Raw genomic sequence first — 17932 nt, forward strand, 5'->3', positions numbered from 1 at the left:
GACATCAACAGGGTGGTTGGTGGGATGGGGATTATTGCGGGGGTGGTAGGGATAGAGATAGGAGGAATGATGTAGGGGGATGATGGAGGAAGAGAGTACTAGGACAGAATTGGATTCGGGGCAGGGGCAACTCTTGGATGAACTAGAAACCTAGGACATTGGAAACTTCCAGGATTCTAGGAGATTTGACCCTAGATGAAACTGCTAGTAATGGGAGACATGGAGCCTGATCCATCCTTGTCCTATATCCAGGCAAGACTTCTACTGAGGGATTGAGATACAAACACGGTCAAAAGTAAGGATGGACTTCGACTTCTGGCCTTCTAATCTCTGCTTTCTGAGTTTTAGATGACAGGTTTACACAGCCAAGGTCAGCGTCTTCACATCTTATTGCTATCCTCTTTGAAAAATAGAGTTCTGTTTGATACCAAATTTGTTGTTTTGATCATTGTACTATTACTTTTCTGCAAGTATGTTTTTATTAGTTCATACTATTCATATGATATAGTCATTGACACCTTCCTGCATGTGTGTAACATGGTTTGATCACATGTGCTTTTTCCCCTACTTTCCCCTTCTCCTCACCCCATCCTGTTCTCTCACAGTCACCTCACTTTTTCAAGTCATTTGGTTTTCACAGGAGCTTTTGCTTTCTAGTCAAAACCGTTGTCCAAGTCCTGAAATCAAGGCCCCTTCCTGATTTTACCTTCTGAGTGATGGAATTTCAGGCTTATGCCAGCAATTCCAGCTCAGATCATTAGGAGAAAATGTTTCAATATTTACAAACAGAAGTTAACTAAAAACATTACTTCCTCTGCAACCTTTCCATGTAAATAAACACTCCCTACTCTGATACTTGGTCATGATGAGCACCACTTGCTATGTGATTAGAGTAGTTGGCTGTCTTCTCTCCCCATTTCCGTGGTCCTTGACAACAATTGCATTTCTTCTCTTGTGATTTGTATATCATTACATAACATAATACTTAGTGAATATTTATGGGGTAAATCATGTAGAGGCAGAGGAGACACACACCAATGCAAAGTAGCCACGATGGTACGTGGGTAACAACCCTGGATAAACTTTACCTTTTTGTTGGGGTGGGTAGAAAGTTAGGGGTATTTTTCAGCTGAGTGCCAGGGTTAGGCTGCCTTTCTTGACAAAGATATCATCTGAGCAGTAAAACCATAGGGACTCTCATAAATATGCATTCTTAGTTTACAGGGAAAGATCTCAGGGTCAAGGTCACCTTTATGGGAAGAGCAGATGGTGCTTGCAGGAATGAGTTGCCTTTCAGAGAGAAAGCGTGTGTATAGAAAAGTTCGGTAACTGTGGCTATTGGAACACTGTCTGGGGTGAAGATGATTTGAATCAGAGAATCACGGTGGTTCCCACCAAGGCATAGGGAGAGACAAATTCTTCCACCTTCCTGTAATCAAGCACACCAAAGTTTATAGAGTTATGCGCAGAACATGTGGGCTCATGGGATTCTCAGGGACTCTGGAGAGAATAATGTGCCTGGATACTCACAGAACCATCCTTGGGGCCGTCAACTCACGTCCTTGCTGTCTTTTAAGTTTCACCTGAAGACTTCTCACATAATAGCAGAACTGAATGCAGAAAGTGACCACCATGAGGTCCATGTCTGTCTGTGTCACCAGGTGTTCCACGTTTGTCTGGAACACTTCCTGTGCCATATCATTTGGGCCAGGCGCTATTGGTCCTTGAAGACCATTCATCACCTGTGTCAGGAGCTTCACTTCCTGATTTTCATACAAACAGTGCAGCAAACCCAGACAATGTGGTTGATGGGGTTGGGATTTCTCTAGGATGTGCCATATTAGTTTCAATTTTGTCTTCCCAGGAAGGCTATAGGAAAAAAACTTTTTCATTTTTTCCAATCCCTTTTTGCTCAAAAGACCAAATAGAAAGCGCACAGTGGGTGCCCCAAACAGGTTTTGTCTTCCATACCGATCTACCAGTGTTTCCAAAATTCTATCATTTTCCATATCACCATGTCTCTCCTCACTGTACTCCAAAATGTAGGACATCGCTGCAAAGAACTCCTGGAGACACGAGTGAACAAAGCTGTAGCTCAGAGAGCTGGGCTGCTTTTGAAGGACACCAATCTTCAGGAAATGGGCAATGGCATCCTCTGCTAACCCTTGCTTAGAGAAGTCGCTTTCACTGAACAGGGTCCTCCTTTGGCAGATCCCTTCAGCAGCCAGTGAGCAAAGGGCTCTGAGTTGGGTCCTCAGGTGCTGACCTGGGATTGTCAGGGAAAGGTATTTCAGGCAGAGGGCTGTGGTGGTCTGTGAGGTCAGTGAGAGTACTTCACCCTGCTCCATCTGCTTTTTCAGGCAAGTGCAGACCAACCAGCACACCCAGGGAACCTCACACAGGGTCAGGAGCACTGGGTTAGATTCAAGCTCCATAAGAGCTCTAATTGCATCATTTTGCTCTGCAAAATATTTGTAAAAGTAGTTTTCCCGTTCATACTCAGTGAAGCCTAAGACTTCCACCTGACATGGTTCCTCCAAGGAAGGAATGAGCTTCTGTAGAGCTGGTGTCCAAGCTGTGAGCAGGAAGGAGGCCTCAGGAAGGATGGATTTCCCCAGCAAACTCCCCAGAAGAGTGTGCACTGGCTGTGCCTGACTCCATTGTAGATAGGTCTCAGGAATCTGTTCTAAGACCCATTCTGGTTCATCTATGCCATCCAGAATGAAGAGCAGCTTCTCAGGTTGAGACAGGATTTGCCTGATGGGAGCTGTGGGCTCATCCTGGCCTTGTGCTATGAGCTCAGCCAGACTCAGCCTCTTGCACTGGGCCAGCTCTCTGCAGCTGAAGAAGAAGACATGCTGGAAGCGATCCCTGTAGAGCTGACCTTCTTTCCAGGCTCTCCTTACCTGCCTGGCCAGTGTTGACTTCCCAATCCCAGCAGCCCCCTCTATTATGACTAACTGAGGCCTTTTCCGGGTATCTAGGTTTGGGTCAAATATCTCTCGGATCTCAATTATATGTCCTTCTTCTGGTACACCTGGATGCCACGATTTCCTGACCACATTCTCTGAGTCTTTTGAGCACAATTTTTGGAAGAGTAGTAGGTTTGTTAATTTTTGGAACAATTTATTCCCTTTCAATATCCATGTTGGGTAAAGAGTCTCTTCTTCCTTCATATATACTTCTGTATATGCACCTAAATGGAAGAGAAAGTTTGAGCAGAAGTGTATACATTAGTGTTGTGTGTTCATTCAATCAATACTTTCTTCTTTTCTTCTCTCCTACATTTTCCCCTCTATATTCCTTCCTTCCTTTCTTCTTTCCTTTTTTGTATCCTTCACCATCTGGGTTCATTTAGGCATCTGTTTAAGCCTAACCTCATATAGGCTGTGGACACTGGAATATTCTAAACAGTGTCATGCTGAAAATATGAGTTTAGAGTAGAAAACTCTACTTCTAATTATGGTATTTGACTTTCATTCATGCTTTCAACATTTATTAACTTCTTGCCCTGTTTCAGACCTGCTACTGAGGCTAAGAGTAAAGGGTGAGTTCACAGACATAACTCTGTCTTCATTCAATCTATGAGATGATCCATTAGATCCACTGAGCTATGGGAGAAGATGCAGAGTTCCACAGGCCAACATAAGGGCAAAGACACTGCCCTTAATTCCAAGGGTCTCCAGGAAGAAGTGCCATGTCCCAGTTGTGAGACTGCAGGTGCAGGAATTTTAGGTGGAGATTGGGGAACCCCTTGAAAGATGGAGAGTAAAGATAATAGGACTTAGAGGGGTCGAGGACAACAGAATACAGCCTATGGAACACAATCAAATAAGTAGGGCTCAAAGGGGCTCACAGAGACAAAAGTGGCCTGGGTCTGCACTAAGTCCTCTCAATACATGCTGGGGTTGTTCAGTTTGGTATTTTTCTGGAACTTCTAACAGTGGGAGAGGTTGTATCTTTGATTATTGCCTGTTCTTGGAACCCTGTTCTTCCTACTGGGTTGCCTTTTCCAGCCTTGATATGAGAATTTGTGCCTAGTTTCATGTCATCTTGTTATTCTATGTTCAGTTGCTATTCCTAAGAAAAGTATTCTACTCTGAGGGAAACGAAGGAGGAGTGAATTGGGAGGCAGATGTGGATGTACAGGATGTAATAATAAAAAAAATCAAATTTGATGAAGTTGTGGCCAGAATTTGTTGTAAGAGAGAAGAATCTATAAAAAGTAAAGAAGAATTAGTCCAATTAATTAATAAATGTATTTTTTTAAAAAAGTTTGTGAATCATGACAGTAAAGGCAAAGCTACAATTCTTCAACTCTGAGCCTTTCCTCTCCAAGCCTTGCTCCTCTTATTCCCAAGGTGAGGCAATAGTAGCCTCTCTCTCAAGGCTGGTTATAAGATTTAAGTGTGAGTGTGATGGGGCCTGGAATGAGGCATGAAGTCAGGAAACTCCTGGTAACCCCTTGGCCACTTGAATGAGAGGAATCCTGTGGTAATGGATTCTCTTGCTTGGCAGTTCCTTGTTCAGAAAGCCAAGCTGTGTTCTCATGATGGAGGATACTACATTTAACTCCAAGGGCTTCCTGGGAGCAGTGGTGAGGCCCAACAGTGAGACTCCAAGGGCAGGATTTCAGGAGTGCTGTCTAGGGCTCCACAGTTCTCATGACCTTGCTGTGCACATTGCTCATGTCTTAGTGTCACCTAAAGGAGCTCAACTCAGTCAGGCAGTGTGTTTAAACTTTCAGCCAGAAGTCGACTTGTCTCTTCTTAAATACTAGTGATGAGTTGGATTGAGGATTTCATTCATCGATCGTCCTCTCTGATGTGGGAAGATTGGGTAAGTAGTCCTGGAAACCCAAGGCCTGATGGGTTAGGGCTGGAAAAGCTTGCCTGAAGAACATGCAGGCTATCACAGTGAAAAAGGACAGGGAGAAAGTATCTAGTTACAGAACTCCCACCGGCCTTATGACACTTAAACTTTGAATTTTTACAACAATTCTGTGAAATGATGCCAGGGCTCAAATTTTCAATGTCTCAGGATCTAGAAGCACCCAACACTTATTCCTGGGAGGGTTTGTGAGGGATAGGTTAACTAAGGTAGGTCTACTCTATTTTTGGTGTCACCATTCCTAGTGCTGGAGTTCTGGACTGAATGAAAAGGAAAATTGATCTGAACAGCAGCATTCATCTGTCTCTGTTTCCCAGCTAGACACTCATGACCAGCTGTGTCAATCCTTGTTGCTCTGGCCTTGGTACCCTGATGGAACTTTCTTGATCTGTGAGCCTTTTCTGTATAGACTGCTTCTGTCACTATAACATGACAAGCTACTCATTCTCTTGGGTAATAACTTTAATAGATCTCACTGTGTAGCTAAGGCTGGCTGAGAACAAAGGTTGCTCCAGCCCAAGGTGGGGTGGGAAGAATGGACTTTGAAGTAAAGATAAGGGTTGGGTGTAGGCAGGACTTTCACAGAGCAGCAGCAGATGGAGGAGGGGAAAATCACTCCTTATTCACTGATTGTTCTAGATTCCATCCCAGTCTCTATGTGCTGTGAGCTTGAACAAGTTAACCTCTCTCTAGACCTTGCACACTGAAGTTGAGGCGAATACCCTCTTCTCTGGCCCTACTCAATAGACAAGATCTTCTTGGAGCTTCAGGACCTCCCTAACACCAACAACCTTCTGTGTTCCCGCAGATTCTGAGCTAAGTTCTGGGTGACAGTTGTGTTAGGTTCACTGCTCTCCCACACATATTTTAGTTTCTCCACCTGTCAAATGCAACGTCAGCACTTCAGAGCCCAGAGAATAATTTCTAGCCTGTGACACTTATCACTCTACCATGCTGCTCTGGTCTTGTATTTGAGTTACTTGTCCCTGTTCCCCATATAAGGGAAGGCTCACAGGGGAAGAGTCGCATCTATGTGAGTCAAAGTCCTGTCTACAGCTCTCAGGCAAGTTAATCTTTTGTTATGCATCTAGACTTTTTAGATTTCAGTTTCTCCTTTAAGATCTGAAAATGTCTCCCAGACTCATGGTCTGAGCTCAGTAGTTTTGAGGAGTTATGTAGGGTAGGGAATTTCATGCTGAGGGTTTTTTTCCTCTTCTCTCTCTCTCTCTCTCTCTCTCTCTCTCTCTCTCTCTCTCTCCCCCTCCCTCCCTCCCTCCCTCTCTCCCTTCCTCCCTCCCTCTCTCCCTCTCTTCCTCCTTTTCTCCCCCCTCTCTCTTTTGTATGTCTGAGTAATGAGGAAACATGTCTATGGGAAAGAGACAGTAGTTGTGTGTTGGTTGGAGAAGCAGGGGTAGGAGGTGGGAAGAACTGCTGGGGCTCTTCATGCTTACCTTCATATCCTTTTCCATGGTCACATGGGGGACAATGAGGCATCAGCAGGTGCTGCTGTGAAATTGTCCTGCTCTGGGGCCATGAATGTCACACGCCTCTCCTGCATCTAATTCTTGTCCTCTGTGTCACTATTCTATTTTGAGCCTCAGCCCCCCCCCCCCCATGTAGCACTCTGAGCTCCTGCCCTACAGGGTTGCGCATTATAAGAACAGCAGCAGTAGCATGGGTTTGTACATAGAATTATTGAGCATTTATGAAATATCAGACTGTTTAGTATTTGACATGGATTATAGCTCAACTGATATAGCCTAAGGAGACGTCTGTTCATCTTCCTATTTCCCAGATGGATACACTGAGGATTATTGGATCTCTAAAGTCTGGAAATGTCATGTTGGTGTCACTAATTGCTCGTCTTAAGAGCTGTCTTGACCCCTATGCTGACATTATCAGAGACCTCTGCATGCCTGACTCTCCCCACTACAGCCCCAGGGTTCTCGTTCCAGGGTTTGGAATACTACATGGGAACCTGAGCATGTTCTTCTCTAGAACAGAGTTTTCTCTAGTGTTCAGTTAGAGGCCTCTGAAAGCCTTCCCATTCCAGATTCTCTTGGGCCTTTGAACTGTTTCGATAGCAGGCTAGCCTGCCCATGGAAAACCTGGCAGGAGAGTTCAGTGGTGATAAAGGGGTCACAGAGTGATCAGTTGGGTTTTGGTGTACTTACCTAGATTGAAGTTCCTCAATGGCTTGGGTCTTCGCTTCATCAGCACTGCCTGTTCGTATTCCAGTATTTTGAAGGTGGTATCCACGTCCTCTTGAGCTTCATGCTGAGACACCCTTGTGCCGCTTCTCTGTCTGGACTGAGATACTTTCATGGTGATAGTGCTTTAGGATAGGGCTTCTCTGAGCAGTTGTTGCTTGGTGCTCTTATTGCTTCAAGACTCTTTTCTGTTGTTGCAAGCTGGAGACCAGATGCTTCTTGTCTCTGCCAGACATTTCTGTTCTGGGAATGGGTGTTCGATCAGAACTGATAGAGGAGACCTGGTCATAAAAAAATTAGACAAGCCTCTATAGGGTCAGATGAACTTTTGATCAGAACAACTGAAAGGCACATGTTTCTCCTGGGGAGTGGGTACCGTGTGTTCATTTGCAGAGGTTTGGTCTTCATAGAGCAGAGGAGAAAACTCTAGGGTAGGAGTGTTTAACTGAGTACATGTTCTATAATTTTTCACAGCTGAATGATGCCAGCAGATTTCTAGCTGCTGTGTTGGTTTCCTGAAGGCAGGTGTGCTCAATGTTATACTGAGTTGGGGGTTTCTCAGTTTGTCTAAAGCTCTTATTTTAGGTCATTAAGGATATTTATCTCACCTTAAGTACAGATAAAGGAATGGGGTTCTCTTACTGATTGGTTTCTGTGGGTAGGGATGATGGAGGTGAAGCTCTATCCTTTGCCTAGGGGGGTTAAGTTGTGTTGCAATAACTATTAAAAGGAATTGGCTTAACCTTTTATTGGCCCCCACGGTCTCACTCTGTGGACACTGCTCCAGTGTGGAGCTGAGTGCACGGACTCTGTCACACAATCTGCAAGCCACACTCTCCACATGGTTCCCTTCCCAGGCAGTTTGCTCCACCTGCCCTGTTGCTTCTGTCCTGGGTGGATATGACTGTCCCACCCCAGTGTGTTTCTTTCCTCCACTGCCCGGCACAAACATGACTTCAAAGCCTGGTAGCTATCAAGCAGGTATATATATTAAATTCTCAATCCACAAACTCTCTACACAACAAGCTTACAACCAGTGGACAAAGATACAAACGGCCCTTCTATATAAGATAAAAAGACCTATAGAAACCGTGAAAATATTCATATCTACCTATTGCTAGTTAAGATCACCTGTATCTAGGTCCTCCTTCTCCAGCTCCATCTTGATTCTCCCCGAATCTCCCTTCTGCTTTGTGCCTCCACTCCCGCTCCTCGACCTTTCCCCACCTATCTCTCTAATGTCCAATCACGTTCAGCCTTGACATGAATCTACACACCACCCTTTTTGTTTACTTAAAAAAACTTTACCTTTAAATGTAAGCTGTGTATAACTATTAACATTTGAAAACATCCTAAAGATTCAGGCACAGATAAAGGAATGAGGTGTGTGTTCCCTTACTGATTGGCTCCTGTGGGCGGGGGATGATCCAGATAGAGCCCCATCCTGTGCCTAGGAGTTAAGGGGTTTGTATGTTGTGAGTGGACTTCATGTGCTGCGAAAAGATTTTTAACTTTATCTGCTCTGCGGGATCAGTTATGTGATTGCTGCCATTTACTTCTGGACAAACCTTTGAAAACAGCAACTAGACACGAGGCTGTGAGCTGTACAATGAGATGGAGAGTAGGGAACCCAATATGCCGCTAGCCAGGGCAGTCATTGTCCTAATGTGGATCGAGTAATGACAGTAATTGCATCCAGGAGGACCTCACATATAGCCTTTAAAGGACACAGTAAAAATGATGTACAGGGATAAGGAGAAATGGAAAAATCAAAGGAAGGAGCTGAGTCAGAGGGCTGTGATAATCAATCGTAAGGCAATTGTGTTTTAGGAGTCTTGTGTTTTCTTCACCAACTTTATCTAACTTATCTCTCTGGGGACCTTGGCTCTCCCATACCACCCCCTGTAAATAGCATATGGGAATATATATTCCATGGTTCTTCCTCTGAGTACCTCATCATTCTGCAGATTAAGGGCACACAGAAGGGTGCAGGATAGGCTATGACAGGAGCAGGCACATGGACTGGACTTGTGCATCCAGTAGTCTATCAGCCATCAGAGCTGGCCTGCAGACTCTCCAAGCAGAGGCTGGGGCCCTGAGCCCTGAGCACTGGCCCATGGGTTTCAGGACTAGGTTCCCATGTTTGCCAAAATACTTCTTAGCGGAGTGAGGCCAATTCTAATTTTCCCACTACTAAGTGGTTCAGTGGAATCTGGGTCCATTACTTACCCTACTCTTTCACGAAGTCCACTGGAGAGTGTGTCCTTGAATAAGATTTCTCAGCTAGGAAAGTGTTCTTCAAAAGTGGAAGAGATTCTGGACGTTTATCAGGAAGGCATCAGAGAGATTGCGCAGATGTAAGTTAAACATTATTCGGGTTATTTCCTGTTAAGTCTCTGCAGATGCCTGAGCTGGAGGAGTCAGGCCTGTACATCTGGGTTTGCAGAAGCCCTGCCTGACTAACCACAGGACTCATGTTTCATCTCAGTTCCCTCCTCCATTAATGTGGGACTTGAGGATGTCCAACACACCCCAGGTAAGCAATAGCTTGTCAATCCTCCCAGATTTGTGCTCTGGATATCACTGCTTCCTCTCCTTCACTGTTGCCTGTTCAGCCACTGTTATTCCTATTTCGATAACAGCGATTGTTTATTTTCTTGACTCTTGAAGTCTCCTAGATGTCCCATTTTGGTGTTGATTCTGACCAACACAATATTATTTTCCTGTAGGTATGTGGTATGTGTCCTTTTTTATATGCAAGTGGAATCACATGTGTGAGTTCTTTTTCTGGTTATAGGGGTAAGGGTAGGGAAGGGACTCTATCCTTTCCCCAAGCTGGTGCAAGACAGACAAGTTCAGGGCCTCCTCACGCCATCAGGGCAGGCTCCCTTGTGCTCCCATCAGGAGTGGCTGCTCTATAGTGTTCCAAAGTGAGGTGCTGGCCCTTAACCAAAGTGCTGGAGCAGAGCTAATTCTCCAGGTCTCATGAGCAGGTTTCTTGCATGCTTCACATGGTAAGGAGAGAGTTTGAGGAGGGAGGAGAGTCTCTCTCCCTCATCCATGCCACTCTAGGGGAGACAATGACATTGCCAATTTTCCCATACTCATACCCTTTGAGCCTTCACAACTCAAACACGCACAATATTTGGGACCTGTCCTCCCTATTACTCCAGCTGGCTAGGGGCAGATCCAGCTCTCCTGCTCTGCTTTCTCCAGGGCTTGTTCTTCTGTGATGCCTAGGAGAAGGGGTGGGAGACTGTTCTGCACAGCCCCCAGACATCAATATGTCCCTGGACCAGGGATTTCTGCCTGACCTATGGTGGTAATTGATCCCTGCTGCTGAAGTACCATGGATTCAGATGTGCTCCCAGAGGCAGCACAGGACAGGAACCCATCATGGTCCCAGGTAGCAACACGAGCTACTCCATTAAGCTGTTCCTCAGTACCCTGTCTTTAGTTCTGCCTCTCTTCACTGTGCCCACATTCTTCTGTTTCTCTTTCTCTTCCATCTCTCCACTACTTACTTGCTCCCATTAGTGGTACGTAGGGTTTGAGTATTTGGGGTCATCTCAGGGGTGGTGTCAGGGGTGTGATGTCCTACCTATACTTCATAGCTCTGGGCAGAGATTATCGTCTGCTCCCCTTGCTCCTTGCAGTCTTGCAAAGTGCGGACTGGTGGTCATCTCAGGCATGCTCCCTGTCCAAGTCCGATGGCATCAGACTCGTGGTTGTCTAGGGCTTACTCTTGACACTGCCTGGGCTAGCTCCTAACCCTGGGAGTCCATAGGACCATTGGTTGTCTTGGGCTTGCTTTGTTAAGGAACTGTTAGTCAACTAATTATTCAGATGTTCATAGGTCAAAACACTGAGCCTAGACATAGGTTCTCTCCTCTCTCCCACCTACTGATGCACATATGACACGGCAGCCACACCTGTAACACCTCTAGGGGCAGGTGCTGTGGGAATCTGTTCCTGGGACAACATGATTGATACAGAATGGCAATGTCCTTTGTGGGCGGTGCCATTCCTGAACAGGTGGTCCTGGGTCATGTAAGAAAGCAGGCTGAGCAAGCCCTGGAGAGAAAGGCAGTGAGAAGCTCCCCGCCATGGCCTCTGCTGCAGGTGTGGCCTGTGGTTCCTGCCCTATCTCCTCAGGAAAGACAGAAAGCTGTACAGTGAAGTGATTGTGTTCCTCCCCGAGCAGTATGTGTGCAGTCCTGGTGTTTATTTCAGCAACAGAAAAAAAAAATGAAGACACATACTGTGTTGTAAGAAGTTTCTTTCCAAGATAAGTATTTTATCTCAAACAAAATTGCTATACAGTAATGAGTGAATGGATGAGCCAACCATCTCGTAAGAGACCTAAGAGGTTTGTTCTTTTGGGTTTTTTCCTATTCTTTACTTTATTTTACAAAATTTTTCTTAATATATTTTAATCTTTCAGACCAATAGAAGTTTTAGAAACAATGAATAAAACATTCATCTTTCCCTATACTCTCGGCAACATTTATGGATTATATTATGAGTAGGCCATTCTGGCTGTTCTGAGAAATTGTGGTGGTTTGAGAAAGAGTGCCCTCCATAAGCTAATATATTTTAATGTTTGGACCTAGTTGGTGCAGCTGTTTGGAAAGAATTAGGAGGAATGTTATTGTTGGAGGTGTGCATCACTGGGGGAATGTTTGAGAATTTACTTATTTATTTATTTACTTTTGTTTTTCTGACCTATTGCGATTATTTATTTTTGTTTTTGGTACTCTTTTCTGGAGTAACTTTTTACCATGAAAATATAAGACTTAATGTGAATATTTTTTTAAATGGAATATTCTCTGTATTTATATTTCAGATATTATTCCCTTCCCCCAATCCCATGCCCCATCCCACTCCAATTGCCTCCATGAATGTGCTCCCTCTCTTAATCACCCTCTCCCAATCACCCTCTCCCACCTCAGCACATTGGTGTTTTCTTACACTGGGAAAATGAGCCTTCGCTGAACCAAAGGCCTCTCCTCCCCTTGATGCCATAGAATGCTATTCTTTGCTGCATATGCACCTGGAGCCATGGGTCTGTCCATGTGAACTCATTGGTTGCTGTAGGGAGCGGTTCCCCGAACGTTCCCGCTAAGATGGCACCGACATCTGGCTTGCACTGTGGTAAACAAATGTACTACGCATGTACAATACTGCTCTTGGCGCCAGGCGGCGCTATGCAAATTTGGTGATTCCCCCCTCCGCCAATCCCTGAGGGACAAATCATCCTTTCCCCTTAGAGGGAGATAAATAGAGAGAGCGCTCAGCGCTCCGGGTTCCTGTACTCAGCATCAAGGTGTTCCTGAATAAAAGCTGTTGAGAAGAATCCGGAGTGTCCTGTCTTCCTTGCCAGTCGAATTGGATGTGACAACTGGTGACTTGTACGGGGACCCGAGGAAACCCTCATGGATTCAGAACTCTTCAGCTACAGGACGGCAACGTTGGTAAGTTCCCTGGAAGGGACAATAAAGCTCTCTGGAGGTAAGCAGAGACTAGAAAAGCCTCGGCCCCAAGTTTAAGGACGGGAGTTCTAGCAATGATGTTCAGCCTACTTGATCTACTGTGGGTTGGATTGGTAATTGTCTTTCTTTTTGTTCTTGCTATTTGGATTTGCCTTTTGCTACCACTTTGGAGGATGGCCCACGCTTGTTTGGAGGACAAGCGCTGTGAGAAAGCCATAAGAACAGGGCAAAAAATCTTAGTAGAGCAACAAGAAAGTATGTCAGAGGAGGAAAGAACTCCGAGAGGAGGGAAGAAGGAGAGGGGTAACAAAAAGAGTAGAGAAGAGGCTAAATATAAAAGGGCTACAGACCAAGGAACTGAACAAAACCCTGAAATACAGACAGACAAGGATCAAGATCAAGAAACCAGGAGGATATATCCTTATTTAAAAGCTTTGACATTGGGGATGTCTGGTGATTCTGAACTTAGTGGGGAGGATGAAGCTGACCTTGAGGAGGAGGCAACCCAATGTGAGAGAGAAAGATACGACTCAGATTGGCCTCGTACCAATGAAGTGTGGCAGCATAAACAGCCAGATAAAAGGACGACTGTACCAACAGCGCCACCATTTAATCCACAACATGTAATCAAACCTACCAAGGGTGCTTCCTTCTGCCCAGAGGTCTGGAAGGAGATGGGGTTGAGTTTCCCAGTTTTTCTAGATGTCAATGGACAACATTATCATGAACCAGTTGATTTTAAGGTCATAAAGCAACTGGAAGAATCTGTTAGAACCTATGGGGTTAATGCAGCTTTTGTTCTGGCTCAGGTAGAATCCATTGCCAGATATTGCCTCACTCCTTCAGACTGGGGAGGGGGTAGCAAGGGCTTGTTTGACTTCAGGACAATACTTAGATTGGAAGTCTTACCTCTTTGAGTATGCTAACGCTCAAGTGGCTATTAATTTAGCCCCTGGGGTAGACCCTCAGAGACATTGGGATACTGACATTAGGACGGGGAGGTTCACCCTTGATCAGACTGCCTATCCAGAACAGGTTTATGCTCAAATAAATGATATAGCCACCAAAGCATGGAAAGCATTGCCGAATAGGGGAAAAGTCTCCGGGAACCTTACTAAGGTTCTACAAAGACCCACAGAACCATTCTCAGACTTTGTGGCCTGCATGGTAGAGGCCACCACAAAAATTGTTGGAGACCCTGATACAGCTATGCCTCTTATTAAACAGCTGGTCTACGAGCAATGTACTAAGGAATACAGAGCGGCTATAACTCCTTATAAACATAAAGGCCTTGAGGTATGGATGAAAGTATGCAGAGAAATAGGAGGACCTTTGACTAATGCTGGCTTAGCCGCTGCTGTGGTAGAGCTGAGAAAAACTCCCGCTTCAGATGTGTATTTTAAATGTGGCCGCAAGGGGCACTATCAAAAACAGTACCCCCCCAAAAAAACATAAGCCAGGATGGGCCTAAGCAGCCAGGACTATGTCCCTGGTGTAAAAAGGGGAACCACTGGGCAAATGAATGTAGGTCAGTAAAAGACCTAGATGGTAAACTTCTAACAACCGGATACGGCAGTGCACGGCCAAAAAACGGGCAGCGGGGCCCACGACACCAGGGCCCCCAAATATATGGGGCTATACAGGACAGTGGACTAGGACAGAATGCACAGGGGTCCTGGCCGTCCCTCCGTCATCCGAAGGGCTAAGGAGAGCCACTAAGGGCTCCACAGGATTGGACCTTCACTTCACCACCAGACTCATATTAACCCCCCAAATGGGAGTTCAGCCCATAGAAACAGACTTTAAAGGACCTCTTCCAAAAGATACTGTAGGGTTATTATCGGGTCGCTCCTCCTCTGCCCTTAAAGGCTTACATGTAACACCCGGGATGATCAACCCTGACTATGAAGGTACAGTTCAGATTTTAGCCTCTTCCCCTCGAGGGATCACTGCTATCTTCCCAGGTGATACATATACAGATTTTAAAAGCCATTTTGGCATAATATTATATGAATATTTTTGTCAGTACTTAATTCTTTTAGAGGTTTGATAGCATGCATTGAAATACCATTAGTTACCATAAGCATGAAGTACATATAGGACAGAACATAACATGGAAACAGATTTCTTGTTGAGTATAGATTAAGCACAATGATCTGTGAATACCAAAAATTGCCACAGGGCTATTATCTTAGCTCTTGGATTATTAATAATTTAAGGTCCAGGTGTACCACACTCTGAGAGGGTGCTATACATTTATTTTTTTCTTAAGAAGAACTGAGGCTTTCTTTCTTTTTTTGGCCTTTGGGTTTTTTTTGAGCTTCATTGAGTGATTCAGTCATTGGGAATCAGGTAGAGATGAACTGTGGATTCCATCACATGCTGAGGATGGTAGAGCAGTGTAATGGAGGTGGTGACTGGGATGAAATGCTGAGCATCAGGATCATTCTCATCACTCCATAAGCGAGAAGCTGGGATTTTCCAGGATTATGTAATGTTGTTACACACTAGTGGGCTTTTCCAGGGCCATCTTTTTGTTTTTAAAATGAGCCACTTCAAGTAAAGAAGTGTCCATATATCCCCCCCCCCCCAAAGAATACATTAGAGACCCTAGTGCTGTAGTCTGAATGGCTGCTCCCAAAAATATTTCATATGTTGAAATTCTAACTCTAGGGTGATGACACTGGGAGGCAGAACGTTTTACAAGGTGATAGAATTGCAGATATAGTACTTTCATGAATGGTATTAGTACCATTATGAAAGGGATCCTGTCTATTATATAAGAACACAGAGAAGATATAAGAAGACCTTTATCAGACCCAATGGCACCTAATCTTGGATTTCCCAAGAGATCTCTAAGGACTCTATCACTAACTTGGTGAATTCACTCTATCTAGTTTAAAGTTTCAGCCTGGTAGGCTGTGGCTAGTGTTCTTGGCTCTATTTTAAAGTGTGGGATGGGAACATGTCCTATGGGACATAGATAAATCAGACTTTGTCCCTTTGACCCTGCTTGTACATCCTGACTCTATTCCCTAATTACATGAATGAACTACTAGTCAAAGGTATGTACCCTTTTGCAGACTGAGGGCAGACCAACTTGACTTACTGCTAGAGACACGTGTAACTGTGGTGAGACTTAATACATTGACTCCATTGGTCATGACCTTGCACAGATGAAAAACCAGCTGGATATTCCTTATCCCTAAATTTCACTGTAGCAAATGCAACTCAGTTTAGCAGTAGCTATATTTAGTACTCTAAAAACTGTCAGATTGGGAAAACAGCTTGACTCAGTTTGTCATTGGAGCCAGTAGCACCAACTCCCATTCTGAATTGACCCTTGCAGCCTCTAGAGTTGCCTTCAGCCTTCCTCCCTGGCTCTGTTTTATGCAAGGGTGATTTCTGGGGAACAGCTAAAGAATCCTAGAACTCCTTGGACTCTGAGTTTCTGACCTGTTTCTCTGGATCTTGCTCTGCACTAATGAGCAGCTTCAACTATTTATTAAGTGTCTTAGTCAGAGTTTTTATACCTTCCCCAAACATCATGACCAAAAAGTAAGTTGGGGAGGAAATGGTTTCTTCAGATTACACTTCTATATCACTGTTCATCATCAAAGGAAGTCAGGACTAGAACCCAAGCAGATCAGGAAGCAGGAGCTGATGCAGAGGCCATGAAGGGACGTTGCTTACTGGCTTGCTTTTCCTGGCCTGCTCAGCTTGCTTTCTTACAGAACCCAGGTCTACCATGGAAACATTTCTCAACTGCAGTCCTCTCCTCTCTGATACTCCTTGGGTCAGCTTGACATAAAACTAGCCAGACAGGCATGATTCCCTCTTAAGAAGTACACACCTATGTGTGGGTGTACAGTATCCTTTCACTAATTGCCTTTTTTTTTTTTTACTGATCACTTACTTAAATCTACAATAAAACCTCTTCTTGGGTAATTCAACTCTGATTTATCATCAAGCTGTTTTCTGAGATGCAATCGAGAGTCTTGGTTTCATCTAACAAGTTTCTGAATAGAACCCCATAGGCTATTGTAGGCCACTGTGTTTTTAGCTCATATTCTACAGCTACAGATAGCAGGACTTTTGTTTTAAGATAGCCATGAATAAGAATTCATTTATGGCTGGGTATGAACATACCTGTAATCTCAACACTTGTGAAGCTAAGGCAGGAAGGTTAACAATTCAAGTTCAGCTTAGGCTACCCAGTGAGTTCTAGGCCTTTATTTGGGACATAATGTGACTCTATCTCAAAAACCTCAAGAATTGAGGATAAACATATCTCAGAGGAAGAGTGCCTGACTAGTATAATTAAGGTTCTGTGTTGGATTCTGAGATCTCCCTCTCCCTCTCCCTCTGCCTCTCCCTCTCTATGATCTATCAATTACTTCTCTACAACCTCTATTCATTGTTTCCTTTTTGGTGGTGTTCACACAAATGACTCTCCTTGTCTCTAAATAGTTTTTTTTCTGAAACCTCTTTAATGAACCATCTCAAGCATTGGTTTTAGTTGTCTGTCATTGCTGGGGCTACCTATACCAGTTGTAAATCCCCTATCAGAAGGGAAATAATGAGAATTTAGGAAAGTCACTAAAATCTTTTGGCAATATTTCAGAAAGAGATTTATAAAGGTTTAGAAACAGCAACACTGTGGATAAATACCTAAAGTTTACTCTAAGTTTACTCTCATCAATTCTAAAGGCTATAGCTAGCATATTCAAATACTAAGCAATATTATTTTTTAGGAATGGCACTTACAAGAATTTACTGGAAACAGTTAGAAAATCTACAATAAAATGAAAGACAAATAACTAAAAGTGAAGCAAATCTAGTATGTATAATAGATTTGAATCATTAAAAAATTATCTGTTCTTCAAACATTGACCAAAAACATTTAGTGAAACCTAGTTCATCTGTAATTTGCCTTTAGTTGTGTCAGAAAGTTATAGCTAAGAGTACATGCTATGCTTGAAGTACTCCTTCTCCCAGGCACATGTATAGAGACATCATTTATAACCATGGGAATCTGATCCACTGTGATCTTTTATTAGTGATCTCTCCGCCATGAATATTTATTAGCCACCTGTTTATTATGATACAGATATTTATATATCTTTTTTATTGGGACAAATTTATTTTAAAAAACAAAAATAAATGTACAGATTTTAAGCATTTTTGCATAAAAGTATATGAATATATTTTTGTCAGTACTTGTTTTTTTTTTAAAGGTTTGATAGTGTGCATTTAGATCTTACTAGTCACACTTGATCTTAGCCAAAAGCCGAGAAGCAATAATCTTACTAGTAACAATGAGCATAAAGTACATATAAA

General features: G+C 43.8%; 1 protein-coding gene across 1 annotated transcript in view; it reads right to left on the reverse strand.

The window, feature by feature from the left end:
* Positions 1 to 7215, reverse strand: part of LOC308425158 (NACHT, LRR and PYD domains-containing protein 1b allele 2-like) — a gene marked incomplete at both ends in the record, with an annotated part of 33193 nt that extends 25978 nt beyond the window's left edge. The window contains 2 exons of the mRNA XM_080922399.1: positions 1531 to 3196; positions 7065 to 7215. Coding sequence (XP_080778525.1) covers positions 1531 to 3196; positions 7065 to 7215 — 1817 coding nt within the window. The remainder of the gene's footprint in view (positions 1 to 1530; positions 3197 to 7064) is intronic.
* Positions 7216 to 17932: the final 10717 nt, after the last annotated feature.

Source organism: Micromys minutus, assembly GCF_963924665.1.
Source record: "Micromys minutus genome assembly, chromosome: 10".
NCBI classification, from domain to species: domain Eukaryota; kingdom Metazoa; phylum Chordata; class Mammalia; order Rodentia; family Muridae; genus Micromys; species Micromys minutus.